Consider the following 20,275-nt stretch of genomic DNA (forward strand, 5'->3'; position numbering starts at 1 on the left):
TACTTGGCACTGGTGAGGCCACACCTCAAACCCTGTGCCCAGTTTTGGGCCCCTCACTACAAGAAGGACATTGAGAGAGAAGGGCAATGGATGTAGTGAAGGCTCTGGAGCACATGTCATAGGAAGAGCAGCTGAAGGAGCTGGGGTTGTTTAGCCTGGAGAAGAGGAGGCCCGGGGGAGATCTTATCACTCTCTACAACTACCTGAAGGGAGGTTATAGCCAGGTAGCAGTCAATCTCTTCTCCCAGTTACCCAGCAACAGGATAAGAGGAAATGGCCTCAAGCTGCACCAGGGGAGGTTCAGGTTGGACATTAGGAAGAATTTTTTCACTGAGAGGGTGGTTACTCATTTTAACTGCCCAGAGAAGTGGTGGAGTCACAATTCCTGGAACTGTTCAAGAAATGACTGGACATGGCACTTAATGCTATAGTTTAGTTATATAGTGGTGTTTGGTCAAAGGTTGGACTTGATGATCTTAGAGGTGTTCTCCAACCTAAATGATTGTATGAGCATGTATCCAGCATGAGAGCTAAGGTATTCAGCACAGTCCACACCATGCCACTGTAGAAATGTCATGCAGTCAGTCAGGGACAGCTTATTCCCTTCTGTCATGGGCTCAGTGGTACTTGCATCAAGCACTACCAGTGTCCCCCACCACAGGACACAGCTAATTTCATCCCCAAGTAAGTGTGCTGACATACTGCCCTGCTGTAGAAATATTATGGACATTAAGGGCAAATTTAACTCTCACCAGCAGAGTAAGTCCCTTTCTGCTAGGAATGTAGTAAAGCTGCTATATCCACTACACATAGCCCCTTGATTAGAGCATCCATGGGACCACAGAGACACCTGTAACCACATGAGAATCTACAGCACGGCCTTAGAGAAGTGAGCAAGAATACCCCCTGGACAGAGCCTGATCCACAACTCTAGCAGAGAAATCCTATTCAGGATGCACCTGCTGTATGAATTAGGATGTGGTTGATGCCTGAACTAGGAACTTGGCTGACCAGTACAAAGACTGAGGACAGAGGCAGCTATTAAACTGGAAACCCCAGTGTGAAAAACATGCATGCCAAGGGATATTGAAGCATTAATCATGAGCAGAACTAAGTGGAAGGTTTGAGAAGCATGGTTTTGGATTCAGTCATCACTTCCTTCTGAGGGTATAGTCGTAAGCACTTCATTACCAACCATCTGGCCAGGCCAGAGAGGAAGCCTAAGAAAGCCAAGATTTGCAACCTGGTCTAGAGACATGCCAGACAGTCCTAGCTACACAAGTCCTGAAACAGCAGGTACCATGCTCTTGATAGATCACTTACTATAAACCAGTCCAGTACAGAAGCACTGGAACAGCAAAACAGCAAGGACTCCCAGCCAGCCAACGCTCCTCAGCATTACAAACATGTGTTTCACCACAGCACCCCTTGCTCCTCCCTGCCCCTAAATTACCATATGCCATGGCTGAATTTCCAGTTGAGACATCTGTTTGCTCACAAAACAGGCAAGGGCTGATGCCACAGCAGGAATCAGCAAGGCATGAGCCTTCTGATCACAAACACAGAGATACAGAAACATTGGAAATTCCCAGCCCATCAAGAGCCAGAAGTGAGCCTCACCATTCAAGCAGCCAACAAACACCTTTGCTTTGGGGACTGTCCTCCCCTTGCCCTCTCTCAGGTTTTGATGATGACTTTGGCTGACTAGTTCAGAGCAAAGCTTGCTGTGCCATTTGCCTTGAGCTGAGCTACAGCACAGATTCACACACAGCCCGTTTCTACTGCCTGCTGACTCCCACGCACATTCTTTCACCAGGCTGCCAATGCAGACTACATTAGTACTCAGTGCAAGTGAAATAAGCTGACTTCCATTTGGTGAAGGTGCAGGGTGTGCACACAGGCACTTACCCAAAACAACAGCAATGCTGTACACCACACACTTTTCAGCTTGCTGCAGTGCTGTGCTCCTACAAAAGTTTTCTACTGTAACCAAAGTGACCTTTCCAGAGGTCCAAACTCCCATCTATTCCAAACACAGAACAAAACATTACTCTCGAGAGCAATTATCCCAAAGACCAGGGGATTTCTGTCAATGTAGCTGACTGTCTCAAACATTTAACTAAGTATTCCCTAGCTAATGCATCTGTTTTTAAAAGTCCTCTATGCTCTAGCTAAGCTACTCCAGCAAGACAAGAATTTGACACAGAAAACTATGCAGACAAAACATCTCATGAACTTTTGATGGAGCTGGCAGGGTATTTCCACTTTTAAATGAAGTGGACTCTCAAGTACTTATAGCAAGTACGACTTGTTTATCTCTGGGCACAGATGGCACACACCTGATGAAATGCAAAGTCCACAGAAGCAAGGATGAGATCAGACTCCCCTGTGTCTGTGCAATATACTGACATTGCTCTTGAATTTTTTCCTATTTTCAACATTCCTTTTTCTAAAACCAGCAGTAGTTAGGAGCCATGTTTGCAAACAAAGCTTCAAAATTAGAACTAACAGTATGCACTGCAGAGATATCTAAGTCTTCAGAGAACATGAAATAATAGCTCTGAGGTGTGAGCTGACCCACTAATTCAGATGCTCAAAGACAAAAATATCAGCATTTTTAAATTAATTCACCCCTTGCATAAGAATAGAAAAGGGAGGGACATACCACAGTATAACCAGCTATGAATAATCACATTTCCCTTAATGCCACAAGAAATACTACTAGTTACTTTTCTTTCCAACCAAGCCCAGAAACATGTTCACACTTCCTTTCTGAGGTAGTTAATCCAAACAACTCCACAGAACTCAGAAAAGACACAACTTCTTTAACTTGTAAGAATTTTCTTAGTAATATATCACCTTGGCTATTCATATGTTACTTACTTTTGTAATGAGAGTTTAAAAGTAGCCCACATAATTTAATCCCAAGAGAGCCAAGTACTTGGAGTAGATCATGCTGTAAAGTACATACTTCTGGAACCCAAGTCTATTTTTTAGGTAGTGGTTTTCAGAGGATTCTAAAGAGAAACCAAGATTTGCAGTTCTGTAGGACATATGACGCAGATTTTACAGATGGACGGGCAGATGAAAGGCTAAGGGATCTACCCACGTTTCTAGTTGGAGAATGAGAGGCAGATCTGGAAGCTGATCCCTGGTGTCCCAGTTCCCATTTCCACACTAATTGCACAAAAGTCACATCACGACAACAGCACTGCAAGAACGTGTTCAGCTAGCATAAAACAACATGTTTCTTCTTGTTAGCATTCATGAGGCTCGGCTGGGGACAGAGTATTCCTGCCCAAGCAGCCCCTCAACATGTGTTCCTAATGTCTCAGATTAAATAAGTTACATCACATGCAGGCACACTGATTGCTTCTAAGTGCTCTTCAGGCATCTTCAGGATGCTCTGCTTATATCAGGAAAGTTTTGCTTGCATGTGCTGTCTTTTCACTACCAATAGTTTGAACAGATAGTCTCACAAACCCAAGCCTTCATTTTACAACCCTCTTCCCTTTCAAATGTATCTGCTGCAACCTCTGAAAGCAGTTGGAACTAATGGAAATTTGTACTGGCTGGTGATAAACACTTCAACCTAACAGGTTAAAAACTGTATATGGCATGACAATAGTCAATATGTGGCTTCCCTAAGACAGCACTCCATTGACAGCAAATATTCTGATGGCTACAATTTCAGTAACTCATAACATGTGCCTACTTGCACAACAAGCACTGCGCTAGCTACCTGAATTTTAAGCCCCAAAGACAATGCAGATTATAGGAAATGAGATGACAATTGCTTTCAGTTATTTGTTGGTGGTTTTTTTTCTCTTTAACAACTGGATTACCTGAAAGATGTAACTTTCTCAACAACCAGGGGATAGCATGGGCCCACTATCAAACAAGTATCTTGCAGCTCTGCAGAGGTCAATCTCCCTCAGCCTGCAGCAGCTTTGGCACAATTGCAGACCGTGGCAGTTACTGCCCCTTGCACTGTACTCCACAGATCCAACAGCCTGAGCAAGTGGCGGCCACAGCCTGACCCAGTCTGGACCGGGAATTACAATTTCTAAAGGTTAAAGCTTTGGGCCATTAAATCTCATTAGGAATTTTTGTTGAGTTTTAAGTGAGATTCAATTTGCCAGCTGAATACAGATCCCACTCCCATCATGCCTGTCTATTTCCAAGGGAAAACATAGTATAACGCCCAACAGATTGTTTCTAATTAAGGGTGCCTTAAAGTTACAAATCTATCACTATTTCCACTACGTCTGTCAGCTTAAAAGAAAATAGGAGACAGCTCAAACACTGTTTTAAGCATTTCTTGGTACCTCTCCTAGTTTTCTCTCAACTCTAACTACCTTTCCTTTATGTGTGGCGTGGGAGCAGAGTTCACAAGTCCGCTATTAACTGCTGCAAAACAGAAAGATTCAGACATTAGAGGGATTCACTTCTAATAAAGTCATCATATACTCATTCCTCCAAAGGAGGTAGAAAGATAATCAGAGCAGCAAAGTCCCCGCAGAGCTTTGCATGAGAAAAGGAAACTATTTATACCCCTGCAGAGCTTAATTAGATTTCTGATGCAATTCTGCACACTTTTTTTTTTGTACAGTAAGCACATATCTGCAAGAAATGCCCTGAGCCAGAATTCCCCACAACAGCAGGGTTGACAGGACAGAAACCCACTCTCAGGGTAGCATTAGCCTTTCTTTTTCTTTTTTAAACATACAAGGGGTTTTTTTTCAGTCAGTCGGTCGGTCAGTTGGTTGGTTGGTTTGGGCTTTTTTTGCCCCTCACGGCAGTGTGATAACTAAACCACTTTCCTTTACATTACTCAGGATCACACTTGATTTATCCATTCTGCTGCTGATAATACTGCTAAGCCTTTACATAGTGATTTCCATCTTCAAAGCCCCATATAAAACACTAATTAATCTCCACAGCCCCTGGTGTGCTGTACTATGGGAGGATTTATTCCCATGTGCTAGACGATTAATAATTTGCCCTGGGTCACACCCCAAATTACTGGTAGCACATTTCTTCCTTCCCCCCCACCCCCCCCCCCCGACATCTAGATCATGCTCTTAGGAAACAGTTTCCCTTACAACAAGCAGAGTTACGGTAGACACAGTGGGCAGATTAGCCATCAGACATCAGAAAAACACCACAGCACCTAATCCTGCCTGCTGGTAAGAGTTGATAATGCTGGGAAAACAGCAGCCTTACTGTCACAAGCAGCCAGTGATGCTTATGTGTAATGTGAGGCACAAAGACTCAGATGAACCAGACCACTGCTGCCACAAATATCTGGCTAACTGGCTGAGGTGTTGGTAAAATCAGAAGAAAATCTGTCTTTCTGCTTCATGTCAGGTCTTTGTACTAGTCTTCTATCATGGATTACTGTTGATTTTTTTGATCCTTCATGCTCCTGGACCATTACTGTCTTCACAGCTCCCAGTTTCAAGTTACTCTTGAACCATTACACAGGAATTTCCACTGAGGATGCAACTGGCATAGGAACTGATCAACAACATGGTAAAATGTCTTGGCTCATCTCTGGTGCACGTGTTTAAACTGCAGTAACTCCTTTGTTTTACAGGCCCTAATACAGCTGACAGAAGTGTGACAGCCCATTTTGCAGGTGTAGCCATTTGCAAGGGGACATGCAGTAAGTCAATGTCCGAGATGGAAATCACACCAGATGTGGAACTCGCCAACCTTCCTCCAAGCAAGAAAGGGAGACGAAGAGAAGTACCTGTCCTAGGTTTGTTATTTACACTCCTTTTCTTCCAAATGTTACATGTTTTGCTTCTTTGTAGAGATATCCTGCCCAAGGCACTGGTAAAAAACAGCCCTTTCCCCCATCTCATTAACAATCTAGCTAAAACCCATGCCCTAGATCTGGAAATTGAAAGGTTAGAAAGAACAACATAAAGAAACTCTCAGATGATTGTGGAACAGCAGGAGAGAGAAGCAGTGTTGGAGAACTCTCCTGGTTTAATCAATTCCCAAAGCATGCAGCATCAGCCATCATGGCCTTGATGGAAGAAGGTCCCACACTGTACCCTGTTCTCAGTCTGTGTACTACATTCAGTGGAAGAACCAGTTCCCATGAGTTCAGCATTTGTCCAGACAGTCTGTGTTCCAGTCTTATTCCCACGGCCTCAATTGTACCAACCTTCCAGAGAGGTTAATCTCAGCTCTGCTGAGACAAGCAGATGGAAACCCACAGGGCAGGAATTTCCCACTTAACTTTGCACAGAAGAGCTGAGATCAGAGAAACACAAAGCCGCATCACACATGCTGGACATTACACAGACAAAACTGTGTAAGAGCTGAAACTGTGGAAGAGTCACATACCAAAAAGTAACTTTCAGAGTGACAGAGAACAAGCAGGCACAAACAGGCGTGTTGTGGGTTGCTTCGCAAAGCCAAGCAGGTTCATCATGAACCAACTCCAAAACTGTCTCCTTGATTTTCTTTTGTCTTCCCTATATACTGCCCAACCCCTACTTAGCCAAGCCTTCAGAGTTGAATTAAAGCACAATGTTACAGTATTGAGACAAGAAGCGTGGATAAAATCAGCATGTTTTCAACAGTTCAGTGACTTCCTCATTGTACAGGAATTGCACAGCAGCTGTTTCCAGCTCCTTACATGTTGCTAAGTTTTCCTGGACTGCTAACCACTGGAGACATTTTTGCACAGCTGAGCTGGGCACTCATCACATACTTCATCAATTGAACTGAACAGAAACCTCAAAGCTGCTTTGTGAGAAGTGATTTACAGTATTTTATTTTGTATCCAAATGTTGAGCTTGTGAAGCCTGCAGACTTTTTGCATAAGTTGGAGGACCATGCTAAACTCTAACACACAGGCAGAAAGGATAACTCTCAGCAGCTTGCAGCCTTACTATGGTTAGGAGTTTAGGAGATGTGTGAGGAATGAAGGCAGTACAGTTGATTCTACAAAGACACAATGATCTGGAGGAGAATTTTCCTTCCTCAAAGCATGTGAAAAAGACAACTTTTCTATTCATATGGCCAGAGATTCACTCTCCTGATTATCTACACCTGGCTACAGGCAAATTAGGCTGGAGAAATCTTTGGTGAAGAGATAAAAGGAGTGTCCAAACACACTGACAGGATGTGGAACATTTGTGGAAACTCCTAAATCACCAAGTAAGCTCTGTCAGATAAACCACTGATTGATCTCCTACCTTCACCAGTCCCTGCAGAGGCGGATTCCTGCTCCTGTACCTCCCTCTCCGTCTGAGTCTCGGCATTCTGCAGCTGAGGCGCCAAGGTCTGGGTACCCTGTGATGTCACAGAGGTGGGGGGATTTCGGGGTTGTAGGCCTATGGCATTCATCAGGCCCATGTCCCTGTCTGTCCTCCATGTGGCTCTGCTGGTTCTGGAAAGAGAGAAAAACAAGTAAGACCAGGATCATTGGAGGCAACATGCCCAAGCAAGACTGAAATGTGCACGTGAGGCTCTTGCCTCCACTCCAACCAGGCACCTGCATGCCACTATGAGGATGGGGATGAAAGGAATTGGGACCTGCTCTTATTTACACACACTGGTCTCTTGAGTTTTAAGCTAATGAAGTCTTAAGAGTCCACTCACCCTTCCACAGAAGCAGCGTGTCTTACAGGCACAGAGGGATATCCCTGCAGCATCAAGCCTGCAGAACGACTGTCTTGGAGTCACTGCGTTGAGGAGGCAACACAACGTGCAGTGCAAGAGCACAAACACAAAACCTCCTGCACGTCAGCAGGGCAGTTTTAACTCCCACGGATGTAGCCTGTATCCTTTTCCTCCTCTGGACTTCCTAGTTTGTTACCATCACACACGAATGCACTCCAGCAGGCATTTCTGCCCATTCCAGTCAGACAAGAGAAATCCTCTGTTCTCAAAAGGAACCACCTCAAGGCTCATTAGATTCTGACTCAAACAGCCAAAGTGCACGACGCTACAGCTGAATCTTGACAATGCCACAACACTCTTTTCTGAACTGACCTCTAAGTGCTGGGAATGGTGAAGAGAATCAAGGAAAGACTGCCTCATTCATAACCTTTTTTCATAAGGCTTTGAAACCTGCTACACTTTTTTTGCTCTCTCTTTGAGCTAGCTCATTCTGGACCAGTATTTCTGCCTTCAAGCTGCCATTATACCAGACTGAGTATGTACTGTCAAAAACTTAAGTAGTGGCAATATCCACTCATACAGCAGAGTAAGGAATCTGCTGCTTATTTTTCACCCACAATCAGACCAAGGCTGTAGGACAGCCCAGACATTCATCCTGTAAACAAGCTCACAACTTCCTTGGGATGCTGAAGCTCACAATTCAGAAACACAAGTATCACCCTCTTGCTGAGAACAGCTAGCTTATGGAGAACTTGTCACTATGGCAAGAAGCAACGGATTGCAGCATCACCCTTGTGTTTAGAACAACATGTGCACTACTGGACAGACTGAAACAGCCAATGGGGCCATCAAGGGATTCAGCTTTATTTTTAGAGTTTATTGCTGAGAAACAACTGTCCCACGACCAGCAATTAAAAAGATGAAAATCAGTCACCAGGTCGGCACCACAGATTTGCCCTTTTCTCTGTGAACTCCTCTGTTCTTCAATTATCCTCCAAAGGCCATTTGCTTTACATGGTGTTTTTGATGCATCAAGCCCCACATGTTCCTCCCATAGCTGTTACTGGGGCCCTGAATGACACGTGTACTTTACTAGCACTGGCACTTTTGGGCACTGAATGTCACTTGCTGGAAGAAGGCCAGGTGACCCAACTAGGCAATGTCAAAGGGGGAGAAAATTGCATATTTAAAGCTGCCAGTGGTGAGAGAACAAAGAAGTGATGCTGTCAGATGTAGCAAACCAGCAGAAAGGGTCAGGTCTCTCTAACCCAACACCCAGGAGACTCACCCAGGCCGCTCAGTGTTCCTGCTGCTGGAATGCACAGTGAAGACATTCTCATTCAGCTGGTCCCAGTGGTACTCAACTCCAGAGTTTAAGGCCCTTAAAATGCCAAAGAAGGAAAAAGTATTAGCATAACAGGACACTAATCAAGCCAGCACACATTACATCCCCACAACATGAAGAACAGTGTTGATTCCTGCCCTACAGAAACTGCAGATCTAGCTCAGTTCACATTTTCATGGAAAGGGCTCATCACCATAAACCACCTTGCAAACACAGAGTGCTGTATTACCAGATTGCTCTGGAATAGTCCATTCATTTCAATTCAGGATTAGCAACAAGACACGGTAACAGAAGCAGAGAGATATTGAGGAAATTAAGACATACAACTGTGTGTATGAAATCAGGTTACCCTAACTCCAAGTGACTAAACAAAGAATTGGAAAGACCAATTGTCTCTGTGGTGTCTGCAAGCACTTCCCGCACTAGGTGATGGTCAGTAAAACACTGCTCTTATTCAACTTTACATTTCTTTGCAAATGGTTCTCATTCTACCAATAAATAACCTTTATACATCCCTCTCACTGACAGCCACTGTGGAGCAAGGACAGATGTAGAGGGTATTTTAACAAGTTTCCACAGAAGAACTTGTACTGCATCAACAGCATGTGTGTCTGAAAAGTCCAAATTTGAATTTTACATCTACTACTACTAAGTGTAATAGAAAAGCCAACGCTCGGGAAACCTTTCACAGAGCATTTCCCCAAAAGATACAGCAAGTCAAGCCTTACTACTCACAGGAACAGACAAGGTTAACAACCATTGCTGAAGACTACAGGCAATCACAGAAACTAATCCACCATAATGCTGTAAGTACACATCCCACCAAGAAGAGGGTGAGAGTGAATCCAGCTTACTCTGTGCCATACAGAAATGTCAAGAGGATGGGCACTCACTATGCAGTCCAAGGCAGCATGGAGATCTCCCACCTACTGCTGTGTTCCACCTTCAGAAGCACTCCAGGCTGCATTACCATGGAAGGCACCTTCTGTACAGTGTTTTGCCACACCATGCTGACAGCTCATGTTAGCTGGCCTGGGAGTTTTGAAATGGTGCTGTGTACTACCACGTGGCTGCTGGACTGCACACACCTGATGGTGCTGGGTGGAGAGTTAGCAATGCTCTGCAGTGGTCACAGCAAGGCAAGTGAGGGGAAAAAAACCCAAACTAACAAAAAAAGTCCTGTGTAGACAGAAGGGAACTGTGTCTGAAGAGCTGAACTTCCATGACCCTGCAGACAGTCTCAGAACTAGGGGTAGTCCCATAATCTGAAAGGATTCACAGCAAGTAGTTGGTAGCTGGTTATGCCTTAAGCACAAACGAGATGTTTTATGTACATATAAAAACTGTTGCCCCTGTAAAGGGATGCCTCAGCAGAACTGACAAGAACCCTGGCTTAGAGGATGCTGCAGGTCAGACATGCTGCAGTGGGAAAGCAGTGTGTGCTGGAGGCCTGGGGCTAGGCTGCCAGGGTGACAGCACCCCAGGTTAGGATACAGGGTGAGAGAGGAACAAAATTAGGTCAACAAAACCACACATGGAGTCTACAGGAAGTAAACAGCCATTGCTTTTTTATTTTTTGTGCTGAGCTAGTCCTGTGCTGCATTATACCCCACGAAAGCAGCTGCCAGTGAGATGCCAATTTATAAAGGTTTCTGAGTTTATTGAAAGATGGTAACTTGTCACTAAAACTGTGCCAGTCCCTCTGGCTGCTCCATCCCCTGCCTAATATACTGGCTGAGGCTTAGCTGTCACACTTGGCTGTCTGCTAAGCAGCACAATCCCTAGGCAAGAGAGACTTCCTGACCTTGCAGTCAAAATTTCCATAAAAAGTCTAGTGTGCTTGGTATCTTCAGCTATTACACAACAGAGCTAAGCTGACCCGGGCTCTTCTCCCTCTTCTTCCACACGTCTTCATGCTTTCCAAAGAATAGGCATGTCCCCCACAGCTATGTACATGACTGGTATTCCTTGCCAGTGTGTGCCCTACTTGTCTTTGCCAGCTTGCCAGCTCCCAAGACAAGAAACCAGAAGACCACAAAGCTTCTCCCAGGCCAAGATGGGAGCTGGCAATACTGTGTTTCCTCTCTTCCCCCAAACACCATGTTCCTGTACTACACAGAAAGTCCAGCTACTGCACACACACTTCTTTGAGTGGATCAATTTCACTTGTACAAAAGCATCATGGTATCAAACTGACATGTAGTACACCAGATGAAAAGCTCCTGACCATCCTCCTAGCTATTCTGCAGGGTCTCACTACTGTACAGTCGGGTTGTTGGACAGCAAAGTCCATTCTAACTCTATGCTGTCAGTTCGTGCACGGTGAAATCAACAGGCGTTCCATTTAATACGTAACTTTTCACATTGGTTTTAAACATTGCCATTTATCAACTGAGCTTTGCTGCCAGAGTCCTATCAGCTACTCCTTTACTGCCAGAGAATCAAGGGCTTTGTCTTCCTTCCTTAGAAGGAGGGCATGTAGCAGACGGTGCAACTGCTCTGGTTGCTGACTCCGGGAACACCAATAAACAGGCTTAAGCCAAGGTCACTACACCTGGCCACAATGGGAGTTCAACATGCTCAGCATCACTAATCCAGCTTTTTAGTTTGGTCTGAGTGTGTCTCCCTGCTGGGCAAAAGAAGTGGCTCAGAATAAACAGCTGGCACTCTCTGCAGCAGCAAGCATCTTCACTACTACCTTTCAGCAGTCTCCTCCTTTGGCCAGCTATGCAACTTACCCTTTCCCAACTCTACCTCTTGCAAAAGACGCCAAGCCAAAAGGCCCTCAGCACCATCTCTGTCCTTTTTTGTATGCATCTGTGTATCTCTGACCTGGAACCCACACTGGTGTCTTCACACCCCTAAGATCAATATCAAGATTGCTCCTGATTAGGTTTTCCAGCCTTCAGATGATTGATTGAGCCTATAAGAGGTGTTTCAGACTGCATTAAGATACAGTGAGGAGAGCATACACCTGAACTCAACAGAGGGCACTGGTTGGGCACTACCTTTTATATGAAGATCATAATTTCTCTTCTTAATAAATCAAAATTTCATCAAAGAAATACTACTACTGTGTGGTCTAAATGCCCGTTTTAACGCCATTAGAAACTTGATCACATAGTCGCACCTTAAACCAACTTCAGTACACAACAAGATGTGTGTGACAACTACAATTACCTTGATTTAAATCAGATTTTCAATTAAGCTTAACACTTCCTCTGGTTTAGCCACACCTATTTAAAATAGTGCAATCTCCCTTTTCAGAAAGCCTAAAGGTTTTTTAGCTCCCATTGCAAAATACTGCTTGAATTTTGTAAATGAGCAGCCTTTCACAGTACGTTTCCCGGGAGATTTGCAAATCAAGGCCTGACGATTCATTCCAAAGAAGCAGAGCTTACACTGGAGAAATGAATATTTTTCAGGTAATGTAAGCATTTAACTTTTGCTTCATCAAACTCTAGACATGGAAATGCTAGAGACACTTTACATTTTTCAAGGCATGAGGTAGAAGCTCTGGGTAGCATGGAGCACATTGCCACTTAGATGTGGATGCAGTAAAGAGGACATTTGTTGCCCAGGGTTTTAGGGTGAAAAATTGCAATTCTCCACACTGTGTCAGTCATGGACAGTGAAGTCCACTTAGTCAAGTTCTTACTTTCTTCCCTTTTATGGCTGTCACTAAGCTCTCTAAGCCCTCCCTGGAAATTTCCATTAGCTTGTTATATGCAGAGCTGCTCACAGCCTGGATTTCCCAGCAGGGATCTGTTCTAAGATGGACTTTTCCTTCACACTTGTGTCCAGCTCACATTATTAACGAGCTCGGAGAGGATGAAGGACACAGACTTGCAGGCTTTGCTGAAAGTCAAATAAGGATTCAGAGTGGAGCCTGTTAAGTACCAAAAGCCAACAACTTAGCACAGCCTCTCCCTCTGCATGAAGGTATTACCTACACAGCTCAGTTATGTCCCCAGGAAAAAACTAAGCCCAAGTACTAGGAATTAATGACAACATTATTAACATATGACAAGAAAGCTGAAATACAATTTATTGCATTTGCTTAACCAGTATTTGAAGGGTAAATTGACAAAGCACAGGTCAGCACAAATGGACTTGGACATCTGGGTAACCCCCTCCAGCTGGCATATCCAAAATTGGGAGTTGAAGAGGAGGAGGGATCAGGATGAGAACTCTCCAACTCTACCATAACAATACAGCTCAGGAGCATGACAGCAAGACAAAACAACCCATAATTTCCAAGTAGTGTATGCATGTCCAGGAAGGCATAAATAGCACTTACTACCTTTTTACTTAAATTATCAGGGGATGATTTAAGTGAAATATTAAGAAGGCAGCAGCAATGAGCAAATGCACTGCCCTCCTCCTTCAAATCCTGCCACATGGAAAGGCTCAACAGCAGCCCACTTGTTTGCTATAGTACCGAATTAAATTTTGATTTAAACATTGCTGCCTGCAATCCCATCTAAAAGTATCAGCACAACTTCATTACCAGAATGAAGATTGTGGCAACCCCAACACAGAAAGGAAGCTGCACAGTGATGCCATGCAATGCACCTGATCTTCATGCTGCCAAGTTTGCCTTCTCCACAAAAGAAATTACTCCTTAAAGCTGATTTCTCAAATATACAGTCCATTCAAGATCACTAAATGCATACAATACAAAACCAGATTAATTTACAAAGGATTTGAATTCCCCAAGACATGCTTTCTTCCCTTTGTGTAAACTTGTCATTCTTAAGCCATTCAAACTGTACCAAGGAACTAGAGTGAGCTACAAGAGAGCAAGGTGACACTATGCTAAGGAACAGGAATCTATTGTCCTGGTTTGGAAAGGAAGAAGCAGCACACAGTATCTTGTGCAGTGCAATGCAATGCTGGCCAGATTCCAAATGCATCCTTGTCAGCAGCTCATTATCTCTTCTGCCAGCATGGTGATGATCAGCACAGCAAGCCCATCCCTAGCTCCCATGATTAGCTAGGCAACGGTATTGTTAGTACAAAACGAAGTTTGGCACTCCCAGCAGCTGCCTGGATAGGAAAACAATAATTTCTAACGCCCTACTTCATAAATATTTAGCTTTCTGTGCAGGCGATGAACCACGTGCAGAGACAAATCCAAGTGAAAATTGGCTGCAGTGCAAACTGTATGGAACCAGCAAACGGGATTTCTGGAGTAATTCTGCAGGGCAGTAATTCCCTTTGACCAAGGAGAGGTGGTAGCTTCACTGGCACCAGCCCATGTGCAAATAGCCAGGGGAAGAGCACAAGACCGAGTACAGGAATTCACAGAACACAAGATCTGCAGTTCATGATCGACAACCACTGATATTTAAATGATGTATGACATTATCCTGTCCATCACATTGAGATGAATGATGCATCTAAGAGCAGCCTCATTTTTACTCCTTACACTGATACAACCCACTATTTTTCCAGAATCCTGCAAATTTTACCTGCGTGAAAACCAGCAACCATGCAGAAACGTATCCTGACACCTACTTGAATTGTCCAAGGTGCTGCAGAAGCAGGACAGCAAGCAGCTTGGTGCAGCTGGTAGCTGTGTGCCTGCTTCAGGGAGGGTGCCAACTCAACTTGGAACAGTTTGCGAGATGACTGGTCCTGTTCATTTGATTGTGCAGTCCTGCCAGCTAGGTTAAACGCTGGGATTTTTCAAGATGCTGTATTCAAACTCACACCATTTATGAGGCCAGCCTTATAAAGCTGGCAGCACCAGTAGCTAATTCAGTAGCTCTTCTATCTCAACAATGTGAACACACACAAGTTTGCTCTGCCTATCAGTGGGCACTTAAGTCTGGATCCAATCCATGATCTTGTGGCCAGTGGGGGAGATTTAGATAGAAGGCACATCCCTAACAGCCATCTTCCATGAGCAAAATTTTGGTATCTCAGCTAAGGAAGAGAGTTATCAGTCAGCTAAGCTGGTAGATACCTCAGAGAGAAAAGAGGGAGCGAAAGAAAACAGATATTAATATGACAAGAGCTCAAACAGAACAGCTTCTTCTGATCCACAGGACCACTACACCTAAAAACCAAGTGACTTCCACTAGTCAGCATTTGCAAGCTACCTACAGATTGCATGTAGAAGATAAGCAGACTCATAAAACAAGCTGAAATGGATGACACACCACCAGAAAGCATTAAGAGAAATTTGTCCTATATTCCATGGGAGAAAGTCTTCAATTAAGAATTAGTCTTCCAACACATTCAACAGGAGTAATAAATGGAAATTAAGTACCAAGACAATGACAGAGCAGAAAGAAAAGAGTTTAGCATGAAAGTGTGGATGTTTGATTATCTTGGGACCCAACTACAAATATTGAGGTTGAGAGTGCTGCCCTTAAGGAATGCAAGGCTGCACAGAAAAACCTGTGTTAAGAGCAAGGACAAGAAAAGTCCCTCTCAAACAGCCTTCATTTTTCTGCCAAAACACCACAACAGTTTTTAAAAGTGATTTTCTCAGAATTTTTTTACACTACTGTCATGTAAACACACTGTGTTTACATACAGCGTGACATAGGAAGTTGTAACTTGTACCATGTTTATGACAAAAAGAGCACAAGACCCAGGCCAAATAGCCTGGAATAAACAAGGCAGAAATAGACCAAGTAAGAATTTCCTGAATTTTCACTGATTTTCTTCTCACTAAATCTTGCCAGTATGCCATGGTATCCTTTGCTATCTGGCTCCAACCACACCAAGCACCACATAGGGACCCCTCTGGAAAGTAAATAACAGATTCCAGAAGACACAGCTTAAAGGTCTTCAAAAAAGCACAATTCAGCTTGATATTATCATACACCCAGCTCTAAAGATGGATAACTTGCTTAAGTCCTCTAAAAACCTAATGGCTTGTTAATTGCCTGAAGTGATTACAGGCAGACTATACTCCAAATCAGCTTTGAACCCTCAGACTATCTTAAGCTTTTTATGATCTATCAGCTCTTCCAGTGGTTTAGACAATTTAGGATGTTAGGAGTCTTTGGGGGAGTGCAAATTGCTTAAGCCTTCTAAGGCCTTAAAACATCTTAAACTGTTGCAAGTGTTCAGAGCCAAAGTCACTCTTTAGTCATATTTGAATTTTCATCACTGTTTTAGCAGAAACTAACATTGATGAAGTCGGCTTGTTTTGTAGATATGACACCAGCAAACTAAACCAGGAAAATGCATCTAGAATGGGAGAAAGCAACTTCAAAATAAATGTTTAAAATTAGCAAGCATAGCAAATGCTTATTTTTAATAGAACATTGGAATGCACACACACAAAGCTGCCAAGCTCCAGAACCAAGATCTTGGTTTGATCTAATCTCAGTGAGATCCACAGGGCAAGCCAAGTTTTATATATTTAATCTTCAGCATCTTTGGAATTAGCCAACTAAAAAGTATTCTGTTTAGCATACAGAATACCGAAACCTCCTCAAAAAAAAAAAGGAAAAAAAGAAAATCATCAAGAACCCAAAATCCCCAATTATTACTCCAATTACTCACAGTTTGTAGACATTGAGTTAAGACCATTTGCAGAAGGATTTAAAACAGGGAAAGAAAATGAACAAAAATATTGGTTGTTTTATTTGCTAACTGGATTCATTAGCAGAGTCCTGCTGGAAAAAACAGGCATAAGGGACACCAAATAAAACTCCATAAATAATACGGATTAAAGACCAGAAAATTAAAGAAAATCTTACTGGAAAGCCAAGGAAGTAAACAAATGAACAAGGAAGGTCTAGTATAGATCCGTGGAGAAAAGAAAGGTTATAAGAAAGCACGATGAACTTGAGCTGCAAGAGAATGGAAAGACTTTCTAAAAATAAACATGAGGAAAATGGTATTAGAATGAAAAAAGGTCTATTCATTTGTGAGGCTAACAACAGAAATCAATGATGATTCAAAGTGGACAAGATACTGAATTCTCTTCTCTGAAGTTTCCACTTATAAAATATCCAAGGGTACTTGTGTAATTAGGGAGTAAGAAATACACCAGACATAGCAGCCAGTTGCACTCATTTAGAAAATTTTTTAAAAAGTTAACTTTTTTGAGTCATTCACACCTGATTTTTAATACCTTACCAAAAAAAAAAATGAGGAAATGACAAAAGGGCAAGAAAGTCAACTTAGCGGCATTCTTCAAAAAGAAAGCCATAGTTAAAATTATTACCATCTTCTAAGTGTAACTTTTATCCTTAAAGAGAGTAATATAACAAATAGAAAAAAGAAGATATATTGAAACAATGAAAGAATGAGCCACATGCAGTAGGCAGTAAGTAAAATAATTGCTTGCATGAAATTTAACTGCTTTTGAAGACAGAATTACAAAAAAGTACAGGAAGAAAAGGTGGCAGGTGTGATCTGAATAGATGTAAGTGAAGCATTTGGTAACTGTTTTTACAGCACATGGCTGTGCTCTCACAAAGAGTGCTACTAAAACTGAGAACTAGTTAGGACCTGCAGAAGGCAAGTGACACAGTACACAAACTGGTAAGTACCAGGCTACAATTCCTTAACACAGAGCTCTGTACCAAGTTCCCTTTCTCATGGTGGGAAATAAATATCACTAAGTAGTCAGTGCTACAGCGTATTTTGAAGAATTGGGTGAGGGAAATGAACTTGCTAATAATTGAGGACTTAAAGCAGCTCTCAAAATTTATCTTTAGGAATCCTAGACATATTAAGTGGAATTTCATGAGGGCAACTTTCACTTAATGCCATCACTCATGCTGGATATCCCACTCACATACAAAAAAGGAAATAGAATAAAAAAGGGTATCAGAAGTGAAATACTGTTTCAGGTCTCCACATTAGCACTCTACTTCTTCATCTGCAATGACCAAGCCTCTTGGCACTCAGGTTACCTAGGCTTCTCTGCACAACTTGGAAATAATTCATTTAGTTTTTTTCTTAAATGCATGAATAACAAAATCCAAATGTAAGCTTTCAGGATGCATCTATAGTGCAAAATTGGCCATCTTCCTGCCTTTTGAGTCCTTTTATCAATCAAAAGCATGTTTTACCCTCATTTAGAAAATTCAATGTATCTTGTGGTTAACAGGCAGCAGAAGCCCAGGACATGCATTCATTTCCTTGTTAAAGATCCCTTGCAGATGCTGCCTTTCAAAAGGCCATTTGCAGGGAGGACTCAGACCATAAACAATGTCTCCAGCTACCCCAGTTAACAGTTGTAAGAGAGAATATTCCTTACACAGGGTTACTAACATCCCTTGGTTACACATGAGGGAAGAGAGCTCTTCCTTCTGTCTCCTTGTTTACTCCATCCTCCAGCAGCTATCCTTAAGGGGCAAAGGATGTAGCTAGCTTATGCTGCTGGGGGCATCATGACTGCAGGCTGCAGAGCCTGAGGAATGAAGCCAGCCAGCAGCGAGATATGACCTGCCAGGCAGCTGCATAGATTACCATCTCTTCACCAATGCTGATAACTAGATGTAGACACATTGTCCCCATTAGTAGATGGGAGGATATGCCATTCTCAGAGAAAAAAGAAAAGATTGGCACAGACAGATAAATGCAATGATGGCTTGCAAAGCATCGGAATTTATCGTAAAGAGAATTTTCCTAGAATAATTTCATGTTGGAGGCAGATCTTATCACAAAGAACTAAAATATGCACACTGAATAGCACTGAATCAGTTTGAGACTCTCCACACCTACTTCCCAATGAGAGAAATCTAAGGGATGCTGCCTCTGAACCAGATGCATCTTCAGGGGTATATGAATTCCATTACCAGAGGCTCTGACTGCTGAAGAAATCCCTCCTCTCTTGTGGATGCCTGCATTACAAAGCTAGCCTTAGAAAAGGTGCTTCAAGAGCTTGGTTTTGAAGTCTTCTAAGAACAGTGAGGTTTCTGGAATAGTATTTGCAAAAGCATGTGAGCACTGAGCCCTTCCAGAACCTGCTCCTGAGCACAGAGGAGAAGACACTCAAGATGAAACAACAAACGATTGATATTTGGATCCCCTGCCTTTTTCCTGTGGCAGTCCTCCACAGGCAAAGCCAGCAAAGGGCAACATGCAGTCTGCTCCTCACCACTTTTGGTCTCATCTGTTTATGTTTCACAAGACAGTTCATGTTTGAGATGCCCCACCAGGGATGTTTCCAAATGGGAAAGCTCTTGTTGGGATGTGACAGGATAGGAAAGGTTATGAGCATTAAGAATCAAATTCCTTTTTAATTCAGTAGAGGTGTTTCTACCATATAAAACAGACACTGAGGATTTCATTCCATGCTGCAAACCCCAAGATTCAGAAACGGAATCAAACCTTGAAATATGCAGAGTCAAGAAAGATGTACAAAACTTCATTGAAGATTATTACTGGTTATGGTTACAAAGGACATCAGGTAGCATGTAGCAGGGGAAAAACATTCTTGGGGAGGCTAAAAAAGCACCAGCAGCCATGTGGAAAAGTCAGTGTGCAGCAGGACAACAGAGGAGTGGGGGGAATTCACACTGCTCTGTATCACTTCCCGTGACAGACCTCCAGGCCACAGTTGAGTAGTACACAGCAGTTCACTTCACTTCCTAAATGGAGCACACTACATCACATGGTGAGCCCAAAGGGATTCCTGTTTGCATGTGACATGGCTCTTCCAGTGAATGTCACTGTTACCAATTTAGTGTCTTGATTCAGCTCAGTGGTGCCCACCCTTGAAAACATGGCAGCCTCAGAGCCTTTCAATACCACACTTCTGGACTGATCACAAATCCATCTTAAATCCAAAAAGCACAGATTACCACGTGTTAATGTGAAGCCATGTGCAAGCAGACAGCAGACTCGTGATCTAATGTGTATGCAGGTCTACCAGTTTGCAACCATGACAAGAGTGAACTACAAGACCCTCAGAGAAGAAAAAGGCTGTCACAACTTCATAAAGACTGCAACCTGTTTCCAAGCCACATCTGAGCCAACACTCTCTTATCAGCAGCATTTGCCTGTTAACCACAGACCTAAGTCCTCCTGCTCCAGCTCCAAGATCAGACTTGTGAAAAGTAAACAGTTTCTCCTGTTGGGTCACTTGCAGAGGAAGGTATTTCTAAAAGCTGAGTTCCTGTCCCACAGGAATCCAATCCCCTGGGTTCTTTCACACAGACCATTCCTCAGAGACTTAGATTCAGAGGGAAAAGCACACAAAGTTTCTAACAGGTTATACAGACCTGCTCTCACCTCCCTAGAGCACAACAGCTTTGAGAGCAAACTTGTCAACACCTGTTAAGATGGTGGTGCCTTTTCTTGGTC

The 20,275-nt window shown here is 43.1% G+C and overlaps 1 protein-coding gene across 4 annotated transcripts in view; it reads right to left on the minus strand.

Moving 5' to 3' along the window:
- AMBRA1 (autophagy and beclin 1 regulator 1) overlaps positions 1-20,275 on the minus strand; it is a 130,395-nt gene that overhangs the window by 3,098 nt on the left and 107,022 nt on the right. For all 4 annotated transcript variants that reach the window (XM_032111733.1, XM_032111730.1, XM_032111732.1 and 1 more), the window contains 2 exons: positions 8,933-9,025; positions 7,218-7,411 (listed from right to left, as the gene is read on the minus strand). In XM_032111733.1, the coding sequence (XP_031967624.1) occupies positions 7,218-7,411; positions 8,933-9,025 (287 nt within the window). The remainder of the gene's footprint in view (positions 1-7,217; positions 7,412-8,932; positions 9,026-20,275) is intronic.

Source organism: Corvus moneduloides, chromosome 6 (assembly GCF_009650955.1).
Source record: "Corvus moneduloides isolate bCorMon1 chromosome 6, bCorMon1.pri, whole genome shotgun sequence".
NCBI lineage: Eukaryota > Metazoa > Chordata > Aves > Passeriformes > Corvidae > Corvus > Corvus moneduloides.